General features: G+C 39.0%; 1 protein-coding gene across 2 annotated transcripts; it reads left to right on the top strand.

The window, feature by feature from the left end:
• The first annotated feature begins 431 nt into the window (after positions 1 to 431).
• ncapg (non-SMC condensin I complex, subunit G) lies at positions 432 to 16,283 on the top strand. 2 transcript variants are annotated; one of them, XM_055205436.2, is made up of 22 exons: positions 432 to 578; positions 1,148 to 1,262; positions 1,336 to 1,551; positions 1,648 to 1,876; positions 1,986 to 2,131; positions 2,358 to 2,442; positions 2,526 to 2,721; positions 5,863 to 6,012; positions 6,231 to 6,371; positions 6,525 to 6,648; positions 6,786 to 6,875; positions 8,204 to 8,389; positions 9,973 to 10,083; positions 10,265 to 10,384; positions 10,465 to 10,695; positions 12,289 to 12,470; positions 12,581 to 12,743; positions 12,824 to 12,994; positions 13,152 to 13,278; positions 13,398 to 13,442; positions 13,554 to 13,623; positions 15,835 to 16,283. In XM_055205436.2, the coding sequence occupies exons 2-22, from the start codon at positions 1,155 to 1,157 to the stop codon at positions 15,959 to 15,961; spliced, it is 3,018 nt and encodes a 1,005-aa protein (XP_055061411.2). In that variant the 5' UTR covers positions 432 to 578; positions 1,148 to 1,154; the 3' UTR covers positions 15,962 to 16,283. The 2 variants fall into 2 exon arrangements, with proteins under 2 accessions (XP_055061411.2, XP_055061410.2); XM_055205435.2 differs by lacking the exon at positions 432 to 578 and adding an exon at positions 705 to 914.
• Positions 16,284 to 16,856: the final 573 nt, after the last annotated feature.

A 16,856-nucleotide genomic window follows, 5' to 3' on the forward strand; every position in this document is an offset into this window, starting at 1 on the left:
TTTATTTTACTCTTGTTTTTATGGTTCTTTGAATTTTGTAATAGTGCAGACCTGTATGACATGCATCCCAATCTCTCTGACATTTATATTTATATTTGGTTAATTCATATTAATTTATTGTTTTGGATATTTTGTCAGCCTCCTTATCTCCTTGAATTTCCACATGTGCTTGTACTCACATAAACTGTATTATTCCCAACTGTCGTAGACGTAGACGATAAGCTTGTTCGATTTCATGCGGCGTTGCAAGAATCGACAGCCGGATGACGTCAAAGTACCGCGAAATTATACGGAGGAGTATGCTTTTAAATCGCTCTCGCGAAACTTTGACGTCATCCTGCTGTTGGTTCTTGCGGCACCGTATGAAGTCGAACAAGCCTTGTGTCAGGCTCTAGTTTTCGTAATGCCGCCCCCTGGAGGCAGTTGACGTTTCGTTCATTGGCTAAAGTTGTCCATGGTTGAGGGGAGGAGCCGAGGAGCAGGAAGAACGTTACGTATTTCTCTCGCGAGATCGGAATTTGAAAAGTGGCGCTTTACGGTTGTTTAACTCAAGAATCTTCAAAGCTAACTTCTTGCAGGTATGGTATAAAAGTGTTTCACATTTAAATTCGTTTTTGAACGTTTAGATATTAAACAGACACACGAACGAGAGGGTATTTTTTAAACGATGATTATGAAAAGTTACTTTTCTTATTCCTCAGTGTTGTTGTTAGCTATCGGGCTAACCGTTAAGTTAATCGAGGCGGGTGTCGCCCAGCATCTGACAAACATCGTTTATTTATTTCACAGAGGTTAACAGATTGAAGTAAACGTTATTAACTTTAACATGCAGCGTGTTGTAAATTATTGCTCATTCGGTTAATAATTCTTCATTTAGATAATTAAAAGTGTCCGATGGGTCGAGGAAATATCAGGTAATGTTAACGCTTCTCTAGTGGAAATAATCCGATACGTCTGCCATAACTGCTACTTTAATGAATGTGAAGTGTGCTATTAACACCTCTAACGTTACTGTGCTGGTCTGAAGTTTAATAAAATAAATGTGCTTAAGCATACCATGTCTTTTATTCATACTGTGTGGAACTAGATAACTGTGATATCAATGGAAGCGTTTATCTGACCTGTAGTAATGTGTTACTGTCTAAAGCCTCAACATGACTGGAGATACTGATCTTGAAATTGAAGAGGCTTTCCGGCGGGCACAGAAGGCTCATAATAACAAGGCCAAACTGGTTGCCAGTTTGAAGAACAGATATGTTAAGGTACAGTAGAAAAACACCATCATATAAACCTGAATCTGAATGAGATGTAAATGCAAAACCTATGTGTGTGTAGTTGGAGGATAAGACTGAATTTCATGAGGAGTTCATCCGCTGTCTGAAGTATGCCATGATCATTTACACCCGGGAGCCAGCTGTGGAGAACGTCATTGATTTTGTCACAAAGTTTGCTGCTGCTTTTGAAACGCCTGTTAATGAGGAGGCTGAAGAGGAAGAGGAGGAGGAAGATGACAATGAATTTTTGAACTTCCTTTTTACCTTCCTGTTGGAGGTAATGTCACTATCTCACATCAGAATGTGATACGTTTGTACTTTATATTGGATTTGTATTCACCTTTACCAATTTACTGTGTTTCTTCTCCCTCAGTCTCATGTTGCAAACAGTCATGCGGTCCGCTTTCGTGTGTGCCAGCTGGTGAATAAGTTGCTGGGTAGTCTGAGTGAAAACGCTCAGATAGATGATGATCTGTGTGATAGGATACATGAAGCTATGCTGGTCAGAGTCACAGACAAATACCCTAATGTCAGGATACAAGCAGCACTGGCAATGGCTCGACTTCAAGATCCCAGTAACCCTGAATGCCCGACTATTAAAGGTATTCAGAATGCTACTACTCATACATATGAACATACACGTGTTGTAGTAATTATAAACACAAATGAAGCATGTGACAGAATACATTTTTTGTCTCATTCTGTGTGTAGCATATTTGTTGCTTTTGGAAAATGACTCAAACCCTGAGGTTCGACGAGCTGTGCTGTCTTGCATCGCTCCCTCGGCTTCAACACTCCCTAAAATCTACAAGCGCACCAGGGACGTCAAAGAGAAAGTCAGGAAACTTGCGTATCAGGTAAAATTTTCAGAATTTCCCATTCATATATTTTATCATTAAAGAGTTCTTAAAAAGTGTAAAAATCTCGTTCTCGTGAACCCAATCTCGTGTCTCGTGGAGTATGTGTTTCGTCACACCCCTAGTAAAAAAAGATGGGCCAAGTTGAGGAGTGATTTAACTCAAACTGCAACAAGTCGCTGTTTACTATCGTCTATCTGACCAAAAGCGTACCTTTGTGTTTTAGGTGCTTGCAGAAAAAGTGCATCTTCGAGCTTTGACCATTGCTCAGAGAGTTAGTCTACTGCATGAAGGCCTCAGTGACTCTGCAGGTAAGGAATGTAGCATTCGTTTATCAAACTGACAAAGAACCAAGGGACTGTGTGCATTAAAATTCATGTGCATCTCTCCTAAGACTCTGTGAAAGAAGTTGTTAAGACCCATTTGCTGCCCGCATGGCTTCGCTTGGTGCAAGGAGATGTGTTACAGCTGTTGCACAGACTGGATGTAGAGAACTGTGCCGAAACTGCAGTGACCACCCTGCATGCCATCTTCTCCATGGCAACAAGTTCTGATGATCTCTTGAAAAATGCTGCTGGGTTGGATGAGAGGTCAGTTACTTGAATCCAGTTAAATGTTTGCCAGCAACCAACTCTACAGGGCTCCAGACTAACTTTTTTCACTAGGAGCACAGTGGCCCCAACTGAAAATTTTAGGGGCGCAACCAGAAAATTTAGGGGCACACACCCTAAATCAACATGCTAACCAAATATTCACATTTCTACTAATTTACACTGTATTACTAATAAATACTTTGATAGATGCAGAAAGTACAATGTGCTGTTTCTAATTCAGTGTCACATACAAAAAAGGTCAAATTTACTGGTCACACATACTGGAGCCCTGCTCTACCAATGCTCAAAGGGTTTTCCCACAAACAATTTATGTAGGTTTGAAAAGATAAACCAGTGCCACAGTTCGGTTCATATTATGGTTTTGGAGCCTTGGATCGGTTCAGGTTTTCTTTGCTCTGAGAGGATGGCACCAGCAATGCTTAAGAACACTATATTCTCTTTTAACCCCTTAAAGAATTACTCCACTTTAGGGATGCACCGATATGGACATTTTGGCCGATACAGATAACCGATAACTCTTTATATTTGGGGGGCGATAACCGTTATATATAGGCTGATAAATATTCATATTCATTTCACAATGAAAAACTCCCAGACCGCGGACATCTTGTCTTTGCGCTAGACTAGCATACTCTTCTTAAGCCTGCAACATGTGTCATCTTCGTGCTATGTCACAGAAAGCACCAATCAAAACTCCACATGGCCAGCAATGAGCAAGTAAAGTAGTTCAACAAACCAAAATAATCCATAACTTATCGGCTTTCATTTATCGGCCTAATTTTGCTATCAGACCGTTAACCGATACTAATAAAAATAAGCAGTTATCGGCCGATAACAATATGTCTGCCGATATATCGTGCATCCCTACTCCACTTTCTTAAAAAAATCCCCCAAATTTACATTGCTTTCCGAGTCATTGATACACTGTTTGTTGTAATCATATCCAAGAAGCACACGGAGGGCACTTTTCCCGTCGTCACCTTAGTTTAGACCTGCGGCGTACTTTCAACAAAGATGCTTATATTTTGGAGATTGCAACCTTACATTATAAAACCCGCAACAGTCGATTTGGCTAGTGTGCAGCGCCTCAGACAGTCAATAATGATCAGTGATATCTGTTGCGGGCAATCAGAGTCAGTTTCCATCTTAAAGTTTCTTGCCAAAATTTAAGGCCGTTTCTCAATGTCAAGGAAGGATCCTCGGAAGCCAGAATTTCGAGGATGCTACGTCAAGGACTGTTCCAATGTTGAGGATCCTCGGAATTTCAGCCAAGAATTGAGTCCTTTGTTCGAGAAATATCCCATAGACAGGAAAGGATGCATATGTGTATCCTTTGCACTCTTCGCGTGCTGAAATCACCCACAATCCTGTGCGCGCAGCACCGAAAGCGCACCTTTCATTTACGCAATGACTTGCACTTGCTAGCCTGTTCAATTTAACGTATTCTCCGAATCCTTAAGAGGAGCCTCGCCTAGCCTCTGAAGGAAGTGACTCATAAGGACTAGTCCTGCCAAGGAAGTATCCTTGACATTTGAGAAAGGGCCTAAGATTACATTTTAATCTGTTCATTAAAAAACAGCCTCTGGTCTACTTCCCTGTGTGTAGCAGTGTTGCTATGCTAATCTTGCAGGCTTTACTAGAGATGGTCTTTGCTTTCAGTATCCTAACCGTATTTGCATTTTCTGTATCGGACCCTCTCATGCTGCGTTCACACTAGGGCTGTCAATCTTCCTCTATTATCCCATTCGAATTTCATTCATTATTTTTTTTAATATTCGATTTATAATCGATTATTTAATGCTCAAATTTGACTTATTAATATTTACTATAGCTACCTAGCCTATCTACACACTTTGTAAAAACGGGCTTATGCATTGCCAATGCCACTATGAGCTCGTATAGTTGACTTGTTTTAAATTATGTCCACTAGAAGACATTGCAGTATTACTAATAAACATCTAATTATTTAATAACAGGTGATAGCTTTTTTGCTAATTAATGATTAAGCTTAGACACAAAATTAACAAAGTTGTCAACTTTAATGAAAAATTTCATTATCAACGCAGTTCTCTTTGTTCACGTATGACGGCTGCGTAGATCGCATCATTAGTTATACAATACACACAGCACACACATCCCCTGGCCTCCAATTTCACTATTCTTTTTTCATTTAAACACACCTTAGAGGAAGTGTGATCTTGAACAAGTATTTTGTCAGTGGTCGAAAAGAAAACTTATCCAAACAAATTAGCATTAAAGACATTCCCAAAACGGTCGTCCATATGACTGAGAGCGGTTTTCTCCTGACACTGTCCTCTTCACCTTGGCTGCTTCGTTCTCGTCTTCCTCATAACCTTCCTCCGCAATCGCTATCAGCTCCGCTTTCTCTTTCTCACGTACCTCCTGCTGCTGGTCTTGTTTCAAATGAATTAGCCGATGGAAATGCGGGTCGATGTAGCTAGCGGTATTTAACAGCATAAATGCGTTAGTGAACACATAAAAAAATATTTTTAAATCTATTTTTTTTTAATCCCATTCGACTAGTAGTTTTAACATTCGATTAGTATTATTTTTTTAATATTCGAATTATATTCGATTACTGAAATTCGTTTCAACAGCCCTAGTTCACACCAACCGTGGTAGAGGTTTCAAGCGCAAGTGATTTCAATGTTAAAGGGACACTTCACCCATTTGCATTAAGCTTTGTATAGTTAGAACCCCAGTCATATTTTTGAATGGTCATGCATCATTTTCTCTGTTTCCCCTGAGACAGGAGAAATACAGATTTCAGTGTCGCACTTCCTTCTTTCATTGATGTAAAAATCATCATTTTGCATCATTTAAAGAAGGAAGTCCAATAACCTTGTTGAGGGAGTGAGACTACAAACACCCCTTTTCTCGGTCAAATAGGCACCAAATTGTAAATGTATGTTACATTTCGACTACATATGACACACTTTCAATAAAGATTAATGTTTCTGTGGGTGAAATGCTCCTTTAAGTCAATGTAAAGACGCGTTTACTAATGTCTGGAGGTCTCGCGACACATTCTTCTGTCACTATTGGCAATTAAAAGTATTAAAGTCTTGTTATTTAAATGTGTGTTTTTGTATTTAGGAAACTAATTCCTGTGGATTCGCTTACGTGTGAAAATGTGTTGTACTGGAGAGCATTGTGTGAGTTTGTCAAAAGTAAAGGAGATGAGGGAGAGGAAATACTGGAGCAATTACTGCCTGAAGCAGCCATATATGCAGAATATTTGTACAGGTGAATATGAGCTATTTACATTATCAAAATGCGCACACACAGATTTGCTGCAACCTTTGCTAGACGTTTATTACATGTCAGTTGCTTCTACTTTTAACAGACTTGTGTTTGTGGCACAACAACTTGATTTTTAAACTTCCACTGTCTTCCTCAGACATTTGCAAGAAGTTTTTATTCTGGCATCCCACCTTTATAAGAGCTCTTGTGTTTTGTTTCAGTTTTCTGAAGAGCATTTCTGAGCTGTCTGAAGAGCAGAGAGCTGATATGACACAGCTTGAGATAGTGATGACCCAGCAGTTTGTTGGACAGCAGTTGATTCTGCTAGTAGGGTGTTTGGACACTTCTGAAGAGGGTGGCAGGTCTGAGTTATCTTAGTCTCTTACTGATCAATGAAGTAAACACAATCTTATGATAGACACTTACTTTGTATTCCGTTTTAGGGGTCTGGAAGGATAGTTAATTGTTTATTCGGGTTATATTACTAATTCAATCTTTATGACCATCTCTTCTAGGAAGCGCATGGTGGCAGTACTACAAGACATTCTTGTGCTGCCCAACACGCCCATCTCTCTGATTGGTCTGCTGGTTGAAAAACTGACTGGCATTCTACGAGACGACACACAGAAAATTCAAGTGGTCAGTTTGAGTAAAACAGTCCTCATTTCACTAAAGATGTTTTCATTCTGATTTATTGATCTTCTGCTGTAGAAAAAAGTTGCTGTACATCAATTAGGTGTAATTGTTTTATATGTGCATTTTTATAATATAATCAGGTTGCTGAAATAATCTCTGATGTGAGAGAGCCCATCCTGCCCGTTGCTGAACCTGTGGATGAGAATGAAAAACGCAGGAAACAAGTCAGAGTAAGTGAGGCCCGTTTAACCCCAGGGGGCGTATTACAGAAAAGTCCTAACTTTAAAATCTTATCTTAACTGTTTGGTAACCATGGTAATTTCAGTTAGGACCTCATTTAAGACAAAGGCTGTTTCTCAATATGCGTTCTTCAGCGATCTTGCGTCCTCGTGTCCTCGCTCTACGTCATCATTAACGGTCGAACTGCATTCCAATTCTCAAGAACGCAAGGACAGAGGACGCATGAAAATACCCGGATGTGTTCTTGATATCGAGGATGCATCGAATGCAGACTTGCTGAAATCGCTTTACGCCCCAGAAGTCATTGCGGCAAAACTTCCGAGTTCGTTCTTCCAAGGTCGCCTGGCAAGACCGATCTCCACGAGGACGCAAGTCCGTTCTTTGCGTTCTTGGAATTGAGAAACAGCCAAAAGCTATTACAGAATGATGTTCCTAAATGCATGATCTTATCTTAACTGCAGATAGGAAAGCGGTATTACAGAAGCATCCTAACTTGACAAAACATCCTAAAAACGGTCTTAACTTTAGGGTAACCTCACAGGTGTCCTAACTTAAAACTTTAATGGAGCCAGCTGAAACAATCACATTATGATAGAGCTCCGGGATAATGACTGTACATTTTTAACAAAGTGGAGGATGAAAAACATCAATGTTTGTTTTTGGATTACTCTTTGAATGTTTTTTACCTTCACACATTCACATAATCACAATGTTTCTCACTAGTGGAGCGATCATTCAATTTCTGTCATCTCTCATTATTAAAAAACAGTTATCTTATCCGTGAACACTTGATGGGATTATAGTGAATACAGTACACACTTGACTCAGCATCTATTTCTTGTCATGTCTCTATCAAATGTTGAAATGTACAATAGTATCCTAGCACTTAGGAAGAATATTTTTTTTAATTTTTGTAAGTCACATTAAATGTTTAAATTGAATGGTAACTGATAGATGATGTGCTAAAACACTAATACAAAAAACACAGACTATGATTACTATGAATTTAATAAAATGTATTTTTCTGGCCCATTGCTGGTTGCTTGGTAACAGACATGACAGTTGATAGCCGAACATGATTAAGCGATTTGGGATTTCCTAACTAGAGATGAGATAAGATTTGGTGAGATAAGATGAGAATCCTAAATCAATTTAAGATTTGCTTCTGTAATATGAATTTGTGAAAAATCTTACCTTAACCCATCATATCTTAAGTTAAGACCTAAGATAGAAAGTTTCTGTAATACGCCCCCAGGAGTCTAATATTGCATTAAGTTTGGCTTTATTTTAAACGGTTGTCTTCACGCTCTGTTCATAGCTAGCTGAGGTGCGAGTGCAGATAATGGAGGCAAAACAGAGTCTAGAAGAGTGCATCAGCTGTCAGGACTTCAGTCATGCAGCTGAGCTGAAGGATACGATCTCTCAACTGGAGGAGCTCAAGAACCAGCTCGCCCTGGAGGCCTCACAGTCTGCTGATAATATTAAGGAGCAGCGTGTGGAAAAGGTTTCTATTACTACATAAATGCACATATAAAATAAACACACACACACACACACACACAATCATCAGGTCCAACATGCAGAGGGAGATAAAGCTGTTTTTCAAACTTTATTTAAATGTTCATAGGTTTTTCTGTTACTTTTTATTTGGTGTTAAACTTTACTACATTAACTTATTTAACAGATGCTTTAGTCCAAAGCAATCAGGAACAAACGTAATACACAACATTTATAGTACACCCTAGACCAGTGGTCACCAATCCTGGTCCTGGAGGGCCGGTGTCTCTACCTTAATAATCTGTTTCAGGTGTGTTTGATTAGGGTTGGAGCTAAACTCTGCAGAGACACCGGCCCTCCAGGACCAGGATTGGTGACCACTGCACTAGACTTTTGGCAAAGTCTTTTTTTTGTCTGTTTCATAATGGGAAGCAATATATAGCACAGTCACATTACTGTGATAAAAGCTTCAGCAGTTTTGGAAAATTTGATATCTGCTAATAGATTATGATATTCAACAGCTCCAAAAGTAAATACAAATGTTTAAGGGATTGTTCACCTTAAAATAAAAATTCTGTCATCTTTTACTCATCCTCATGTTGTTCTAAAGCTGTATGAATTTTTTTCTTCTGATAAACACAAAAGAAGATACAGGGTTCCCATGGGTCCTTGAAATCCTTGAAAGTTTGTAAATCTGGTGTAAATAATTCAAGGCGCTGGGAAGTTTTTGAAAATTTACATGCATAGGTGCAGGTCATTGAAAGTGCTTGAATCTATTTTATGCAAGAAGTTTTCTGGAAAAAATCCATATTATTCCCTGTGTAGTGTAGAATAATATCATAAATTTCTAGCCTTTTAAGCACACATGCTAAACTGTTCGCTTTAAATGTTTATATCTTCTGTATGCGATTGTTGCTTCATACCAAAATGCTTTTTTTGCATAGTTGTGTTTGACACATGAAAACGTCTCGGTTACGTATGTAACTGTTGTTCCCTGAGAAGGGAACAATACGCTGCGTCTCCCTTGCCATACTTCCTGCATCCCTGTAACGCCGTCTTTGGCAATAATTCAGATATACTTCCTGGCTCCCGCGTCACCCTGTCTTTGTCGTTAAGCCTCACCATTAGTTGATTTTTATATACACATTCAGACGCACTTACCTCTGGAGGGCGTCCCCAAAGAGTCACTGCAGTGACGCAGCGAGAGTTCCCTTGAAAGGATACTGTAACAATGTATCTTAAAAGGTAACACGATGTAACCTTGCTCTCACTTGAAATGTGAACGCTGTTTGATGGGGAGCTGAAGATGGGAGCGCGTCCTCATAGAAAATACACATACCTCTGTAAAGGCAGAGAGAGAACATTAATTAGAATAGTATAGCTTCATCAACATTACAAGTCTCAGAACACGTGGTCGCCTGTAAGCAAATGATCTTAGGATAAATTGTGTTCGAAGCTTTCTGCACACATAAAAGTACTTGTAGAGAAGGACTAATTGTGAATAAACGTTGAATGCTTTCATATCGTTGAACCTGTTTTTTGTGTTTGTTTGTGTCATGTTGTTAAATAATCCTTTGTGTGTTTTCACAGAGTGATCCAGAGACTCTGTTGAAATGTCTGACGATGTGTGCCGAGTTATTCAAGCAAATGAACATCAAGAGAGGAATCTGCCCTACCATGAATGCTCTGATAGAGTCACTGGTACAGTATACACATTCATAAAATCACATCAACAATGGTTTCCTGCTGTTGCGAGTTTTAAAGCAAACCTATACACAATTTTAATCTTGTGCGTTGATCAAGCAATCCAAATAAACAATTTGGTGCCTGATTCGACCGGCTCCTATTGAAATATAACCACAAAGTGACCTCTCATCCCTAGATTTTGCCAAGTGTGTCAAATCCCAACCCTGCTGTCCGTAACATGGCGATCATCTGCCTGGGAACCGCTGCGCTACACAGCAAAGACCTTGCCAACACGCACCTTGTGCTGCTCTTGCAGGTAATTTCTAACGCACTTGTGTTGACGAGAGATGGATTTCCTTTGTCTTGGGTAAATGAATTTTCTGTCTCTCTTTATAGATCACACAGCTAGATGAACCTAAAATCAGGATCAGTGCTCTCCGCGCTCTGATCGATCAGCTTTTGCTCAACGGCCTCAACATCCTGCAAGACAAGCCGGCCCCTCCTGTCTCCCAATCACCTGACTCACCAGACATCAGTAATGGAAACTCTAACCAATTAGCTAAGGATGAGGAGGAGAGTACCGTCCAGAGCATTCTGAAGATGCTCTCAGAATTCCTTGATAGCGAGGTAATGCACGTCTTTGCTACATTAGTGTCTCACACAACAGCTGTTACACTGCTGCATTTCTTTTATGGTTAATGTACCACATCTGTTATCCTTGCAAGCACAGCTTTTCTGGTTTTGTATACGCTTCATCCAACACAACCAAAATGCCTTAACTTTCAGACATCCTTTTGTCAGATTTAGAATGGCAGTATAGTTCTGCAAAATAAAACGCAATTATAATTTCTGTATTGATGTTTACACCCATCCTAACCTTTTACATCCCCGGTCAGTTACGGCTGAATTTATACAATGAATTAACATTTCCACTAACTCCTTACGGTGCATTCACACTTAGTCTCATGTAGCCAGACCTTCAGTATTCTGTATACTGAAGGTCTGGCTACGTGAGACTACGTGTGAATGCACCGTAAGGAGTTTTTTTTGCTGCTTTTTCTGGACAAAGCCCGCCCACGAGCTGTTTGACCGACATGTCAAACAACCAATCACAGTTTGTTTCGTCTAGCGTCACGTTTCGGACTCTCCACAATAACCAGCCAGCTGGCAACAAGTCAGTTATTGAAATAACCAGCCGCAACCGAATAGCATCTAAATAAACAACATTACTCACCATAGAACAACGTTGTGCACTTCATCAACAGCCACACCAATGAGACGCTCCCGTTAAACATCTGTTTGAAGCATATCTCCCCACATTTGAACACATACAAGCAATTCAGGAGAACCAAACTTTTTGACTCCACTAACTGCCTGAAGCAAAACTCTTGGACGTCTTTTAGAGAGTCTATGCTGCGAACTTTGCATATTTTTGAGAATCAAATGTTTAGCTGATCATGATAACAGCTCATTATTATCCACGTGAACACGACTGATTCTCTTCCTCAATGGAACGCCAGAGCTTTGTTTTCCAAGGCCGAAACTAATCGCGACACTCACGTCTCCTGGAAATCCGGTTTATTTCAACCAATCAAAAGACGACTTTAGACATACTCACAGGGACTCCAGAAAAGTGTACGAAAAACATCAGACGTTCAGCCAACAGTCTGAAGACGTCAGTTGCGCGACCACTCACCTTCATCTGCCCCCGTAAAAACCTTTTGATGCGCGCAGCGGGGTTGCGTGAATGTCCGCGCTGCGCACGTGACAGATCAACTAATATGATGACATGCGAGAGGGCTGTCTGTAATCGCGCACCAAACGACTCTGAATAAAAAAACACAGACCTATCATTACGGTGGGTTTCAGTGTTCAGTGAGAGCTTTACTTCCTGCTTTTTTCAAAACAATCGCATCTTAATGACGAAAGCGCGCCCGGACTCGGATCGATAAAAGTACAGTGTGAGTGCGTGCACATGAGGGAGTAGGGAGGGGTGACATTCGCGCTGGGGCATGGTTTGGTTTGGTTTGGATAATGTGAGTACGGCCTTAGTCTAACAGACATTTAGACAAAGAGCCCTTTTAACGCATCACCTCCAAATAAAAAAATATGGTGGTAGATTTAACCCAAATACTGTATGTGTGAAGTGATCTGTTATTATGACATTATCAAAAGAAGTGAATTAGAAAAGGTTTGAGAAACTCAAATCGATGTTTTCAGATCTGTGAACTCCGCACTGAAACGGCAGAGGGTCTGGCCAAGCTTATGTACTGCGGCAGAATCGTAAGTCCGAAGCTTCTCTCCCGTCTTTTGCTGCTGTGGTACAATCCTGTAACCGAGGACGACCAAAGACTACGCCATTGCCTAGGGGTGTTCTTACAGCTCTATGCCCGGGCGAGCAGGTATGCACCCGGGGGCTCTTTATCTCCTCCTAAACTCTTGTAACACTAAATATGTGCCACTGTCTTCTTTTGTTGTTGCTGTAACTATACTGTTATTGTTTACACACCAGAGCAAATCAAGAGTGTGTGGAGGAGAGCTTCCTGCTGACCATGAGGACACTGTTTAATGCTCCTGTGACCTCTCCTTTGTCTGAGGTGGACACGTCCAACGTAGCTGAGCTTTTTGTTGAGTTAACACGACCCAGTGCTCTTGTACAACCTGCTGCTGTACAGGTACTCTTGAAATATCCGTCTCGTTTTTTCCTCTTTTTTTGTCATATCATTCAAATGACCGAATGCCTTTTTTTATGCAGGGGGCATCTGTTCATGATTCCCTGGCAGTGCGTGTTTGTAATGAGATCTTGAGGGATGTCACCGCTCCTGAGGTGCGTCTCTATTGTAAGACACTCAGCTGGTTGGAGATCACCACTGAACCAGGACCTGCCAATGATGAATTGCAACTCTTATTAAAAGACATTTTACAGGTACTACCGTAGTTATGCCACTCTTGTAATGTGTAGCACATAGGCGGCTGCATTTAATAAAGTTTGATTATGCAGGAAGTGAAGATGTAAAAGTCAGTTAAGGAAAACGATTAATAAACCATCAAGTGGCCGATGACTTTTCAATGTTATGTTACAGGAAGTCAAAGATAAATACTGTATAAGGGTTATCGAGAAACTGCGTAACCAGCTCAATGGAGATCGTTCTGCTAAATCAGCCAGTAACCAGGACACAACTTTGATTTCCCTGGATGACAACACGGAAGGTATCATCATGCCATGCATTGTAGCATTGCATGTGTTCATATTTTGTGCACAGCGAGTAAGGAAAGTAGCTTTCGTGTAATTACACTTGTAAAGTTAATCTTTATGTGTGTCCTTACAGAGGCTGTGAACAAATATGAGACCAAACCTAAACGTGCCAAAAGAGGTGCCGTTTATGCCCATTTTATGTTTATTTAACATTTTATGAGTTTGTGTAGCTGTAGCTTTTCTTGACAATTATATTGTAGTTAATAAATATGTATGGTTTGTCTTTCAGGCCCGAAAAAAGCATCCACTGCAAAACATGGAAGGAAAGCCAGTAAAGCAGACGTGTCCTCTGATGAAAGGTGGGTGTGGTTTTGAGCAGATGATATTTGTTTTTGTTGAAGAACTGGTATGCATCTCTACGGAGCCTGACAGGTCACCCCTTGGAGAAAACAAAACAAGACCCGCAAATCCGTGATCATCACGGTGTTGTAATTTTTCCCCTCAGTTTATAAACCGTACTCGCAGATTATTAAACTGTTCCCTTAGTTTTACAAATCGTGCGCACGAATAAATAAACTGTACGCATGAGTTAACAATCCATGCTCTCAGATTTAAAAAAACAATTCCCGGTGACAAAACCGGTTTGGCAAGATGAGAAATTAAAAAATATTTTTTTTAAAACTTGTTTTAAAAGCATGCATCAGCTTTTATTTCAATGCACGTAGTGTATTTATGTTGACTTCATGCAATAAAAAATTACATTTGCACCATTTTTGTGAAAGTTAAGACTGAATGGACCTGAAAATGTCAAATGGTGGTACCCCCAATTGTGCCAAAGATTGAGAAATATTAAATATTTTATCCACCTTGATGCCATGTAAGCGTAATCATAAAATTTCTTTAAAATGCAATTTTATTAGTTATTTCGAATAGTACATTTTAATGTGTTTTTGTAATATTTGTCCGGACATATGCTAAAAACAGCTCTGTTTTCTAAATAATCTTTGACAAATGATTTAAAAATGTATGTAAAAAAAAATATTTTACACTAAACTAGATGATTATATTTTATTCCATATTTTTATGAATATATTTATATTTTTATTTTAAAGAATACTAGTTAAACCAATTGACACAGAACGGTTACACTTTTGCAATTATCCCCCAAATATTCTTTCAAAATGAAATAAAACCAAAAATTGTAGACTTGGTCCTCAAAAGCAAATGTATGCAAATTTATTTTGAAATTTTAACCCTTTTACATTTAATTAACCCATATGGGCACAAAATAATTAACGTCATGTCATTGACCCAACCACAAATTCATAAACGGTGCCCCTCCCTCATTTTAGAAATCTGCAGTCCACAAGCAGTAAAGAACACAATGTGTTTAAACTTTTTTTTTTATGGAAAATGTCCACAAATTTCTAAAAATAATATAGTTGAATGACGTTACGGTATCAACTTTTCGAGAGGAGAGGGGAAAAACCAATACAATAGGAATAATGCAGATTGTTTCATTTGGTCTTTGGCTAAATGCAATTTTACATGGTTATATATTTAATAATAACATATTAACCAAATAAGTCTTTAAAAAATGATATAAAATTGCATAACTATTTAAAATTGCTACGTTTAAATGCACAAATGAAAGTAGCATCCAATTAAAATATTATGTACAACGTAAAGCACATTTCCAGAAAGGAAAGTACATACAAAAAGCTTAAGACAGTAAAAACTTAATGAATTCCCAAAAATATCCAACAGGAATAGGAAGCTAGGAAAGCATGAATAAAAGCAATAAAGCGATTTCTAAAATAAGGGAGGTGCTACAAATCCATTGATTACAAAACCGTCGGGACGGGTTGCGAAAGCGTGTTCACGGTTTATGAATTTGTGTGCACGGATTGCAAAAACTTAGAGGGAATGGTTTACAAATCTGAGCACAGATTGTTAAAGAGTAACTTAACCCTAAACCAACTTTTTTTAGTTAATGATCTGTAAGAATGGTGCTTTATTAGTGCTGTTCATTGATTTTAGTAAGTTTTTTTGACATTTGGATATAAAGTGTTTCAATACTACAATATATGGTGTAAAAACGTCTGAGTGCTGCCCTCATCAGGTTGAATAATGGCTACTGCAGTTGAATTTTCCTATTGAATGTTGGGTCCAAAAAATACCTTGTGACGTAAGCAGGTTCAAGCTCACCACGCCCTTGTTACGATCTCACCACACACTTGGTACGAGCTTAGATCCTCCCCTCTATCTCTGTTAGGATCTGCCCACTTTTCTTGCATTTTTCAAATATTGCCAGTGGGTGGAGTCAGGCTCTGAACAGGGGTTTAGTTACGCTTTAACTCATGCATACAGTTTATGAATCCGTACGCATGATTTGTAAAACTAAGGGAACAGTTAGTTTAGTAATCTGTGAGTATGGTTTATAAACTGAGGGGACGAATTACAAAACCGTGATCGTGGATTTGCATGTCTTGTTTAAGAGGTGACCTGCCGGGCTCCCTACATCTCCTTTAGTAGTGTTTAACTTGTTTTGTGTACCTTGCTCTCTGTAGTGATGAAGAGAATGTTCCTGAAGTCCCTCCATCGGTGCGACCAAGTCGACGTGCCAAGATGGCTGCTTTGGATAAAACCAAACAGGATCTGACTGCTCTCATGAACCAAGAGGCCAATGGTTCTTAAGTCAATTCATGAATTCTAGATTTAAAAATATGTTTTTTGCCTTCTCTATCTTATGGATGCTACATTGTAAAAGTCAGCAGTCTAGTATAAAAACGATTGCTTCTCATAATGAATTTCTTTTTGCAATCTTAATTGTTTATTAACACTTGAGCTAACAGTATCAAGGGCAGTTGATAATAAATCTGTGTAGTTGTTTTAATCCTTTGTGGTACTAATTTTAAAATGCAAACATAGCTCCCTGAAGAGCTTTCATGTGTATTATTTTTATATATCACACATTAAAATGTATTGCAGTTTTCGATTGGAATAACAAAAACAACCATCACGTATTTGCAAAGACTTTTATTGTTCTAATGATTGAGACACGTTTTTGAAGGCAAGTAAAAAAAACACTTAAGAGAATATACAAGATGCGAATATAATTTATATACGTTTTTGTACAACACATAGCACCAGGTAACAAGTTGACAGTGGCCAAAACCTCAACATGGCATAATATAGTTTATAATACAATATACAGAAGGCCTCCTGACAATTCCTGTAACACACTCCAGCATATGATTTGGCAAAAGTACAATGATAAAATGCTATTTTTAAGCTTGTTACTCTGCCATATCGAAACTCCAGAATGTTGGTTATTCGAATGTTTATTAAGGCCCTAAAACAGTAGAGAGCTCTAAACCTGCTGTGGCACATTTCTGTGCAAAAGCTTTCAAGTTGGCACCAGTTGTGTAAATGTAATGCAGAGATTGGCCTTGATAGAGTCGTGCTAGACAATAGGGCCCTTATTAACGAAACATGAGTTACTCTTAATAAATTAACATTAATGCATGAAATCTAGTAGAATAAACTAGTTTGAAGACAAATTCAGGCTACATGTCAATTAACCAGTTTT

Source organism: Misgurnus anguillicaudatus, chromosome 3 (assembly GCF_027580225.2).
Source record: "Misgurnus anguillicaudatus chromosome 3, ASM2758022v2, whole genome shotgun sequence".
Lineage (NCBI taxonomy): Eukaryota > Metazoa > Chordata > Actinopteri > Cypriniformes > Cobitidae > Misgurnus > Misgurnus anguillicaudatus.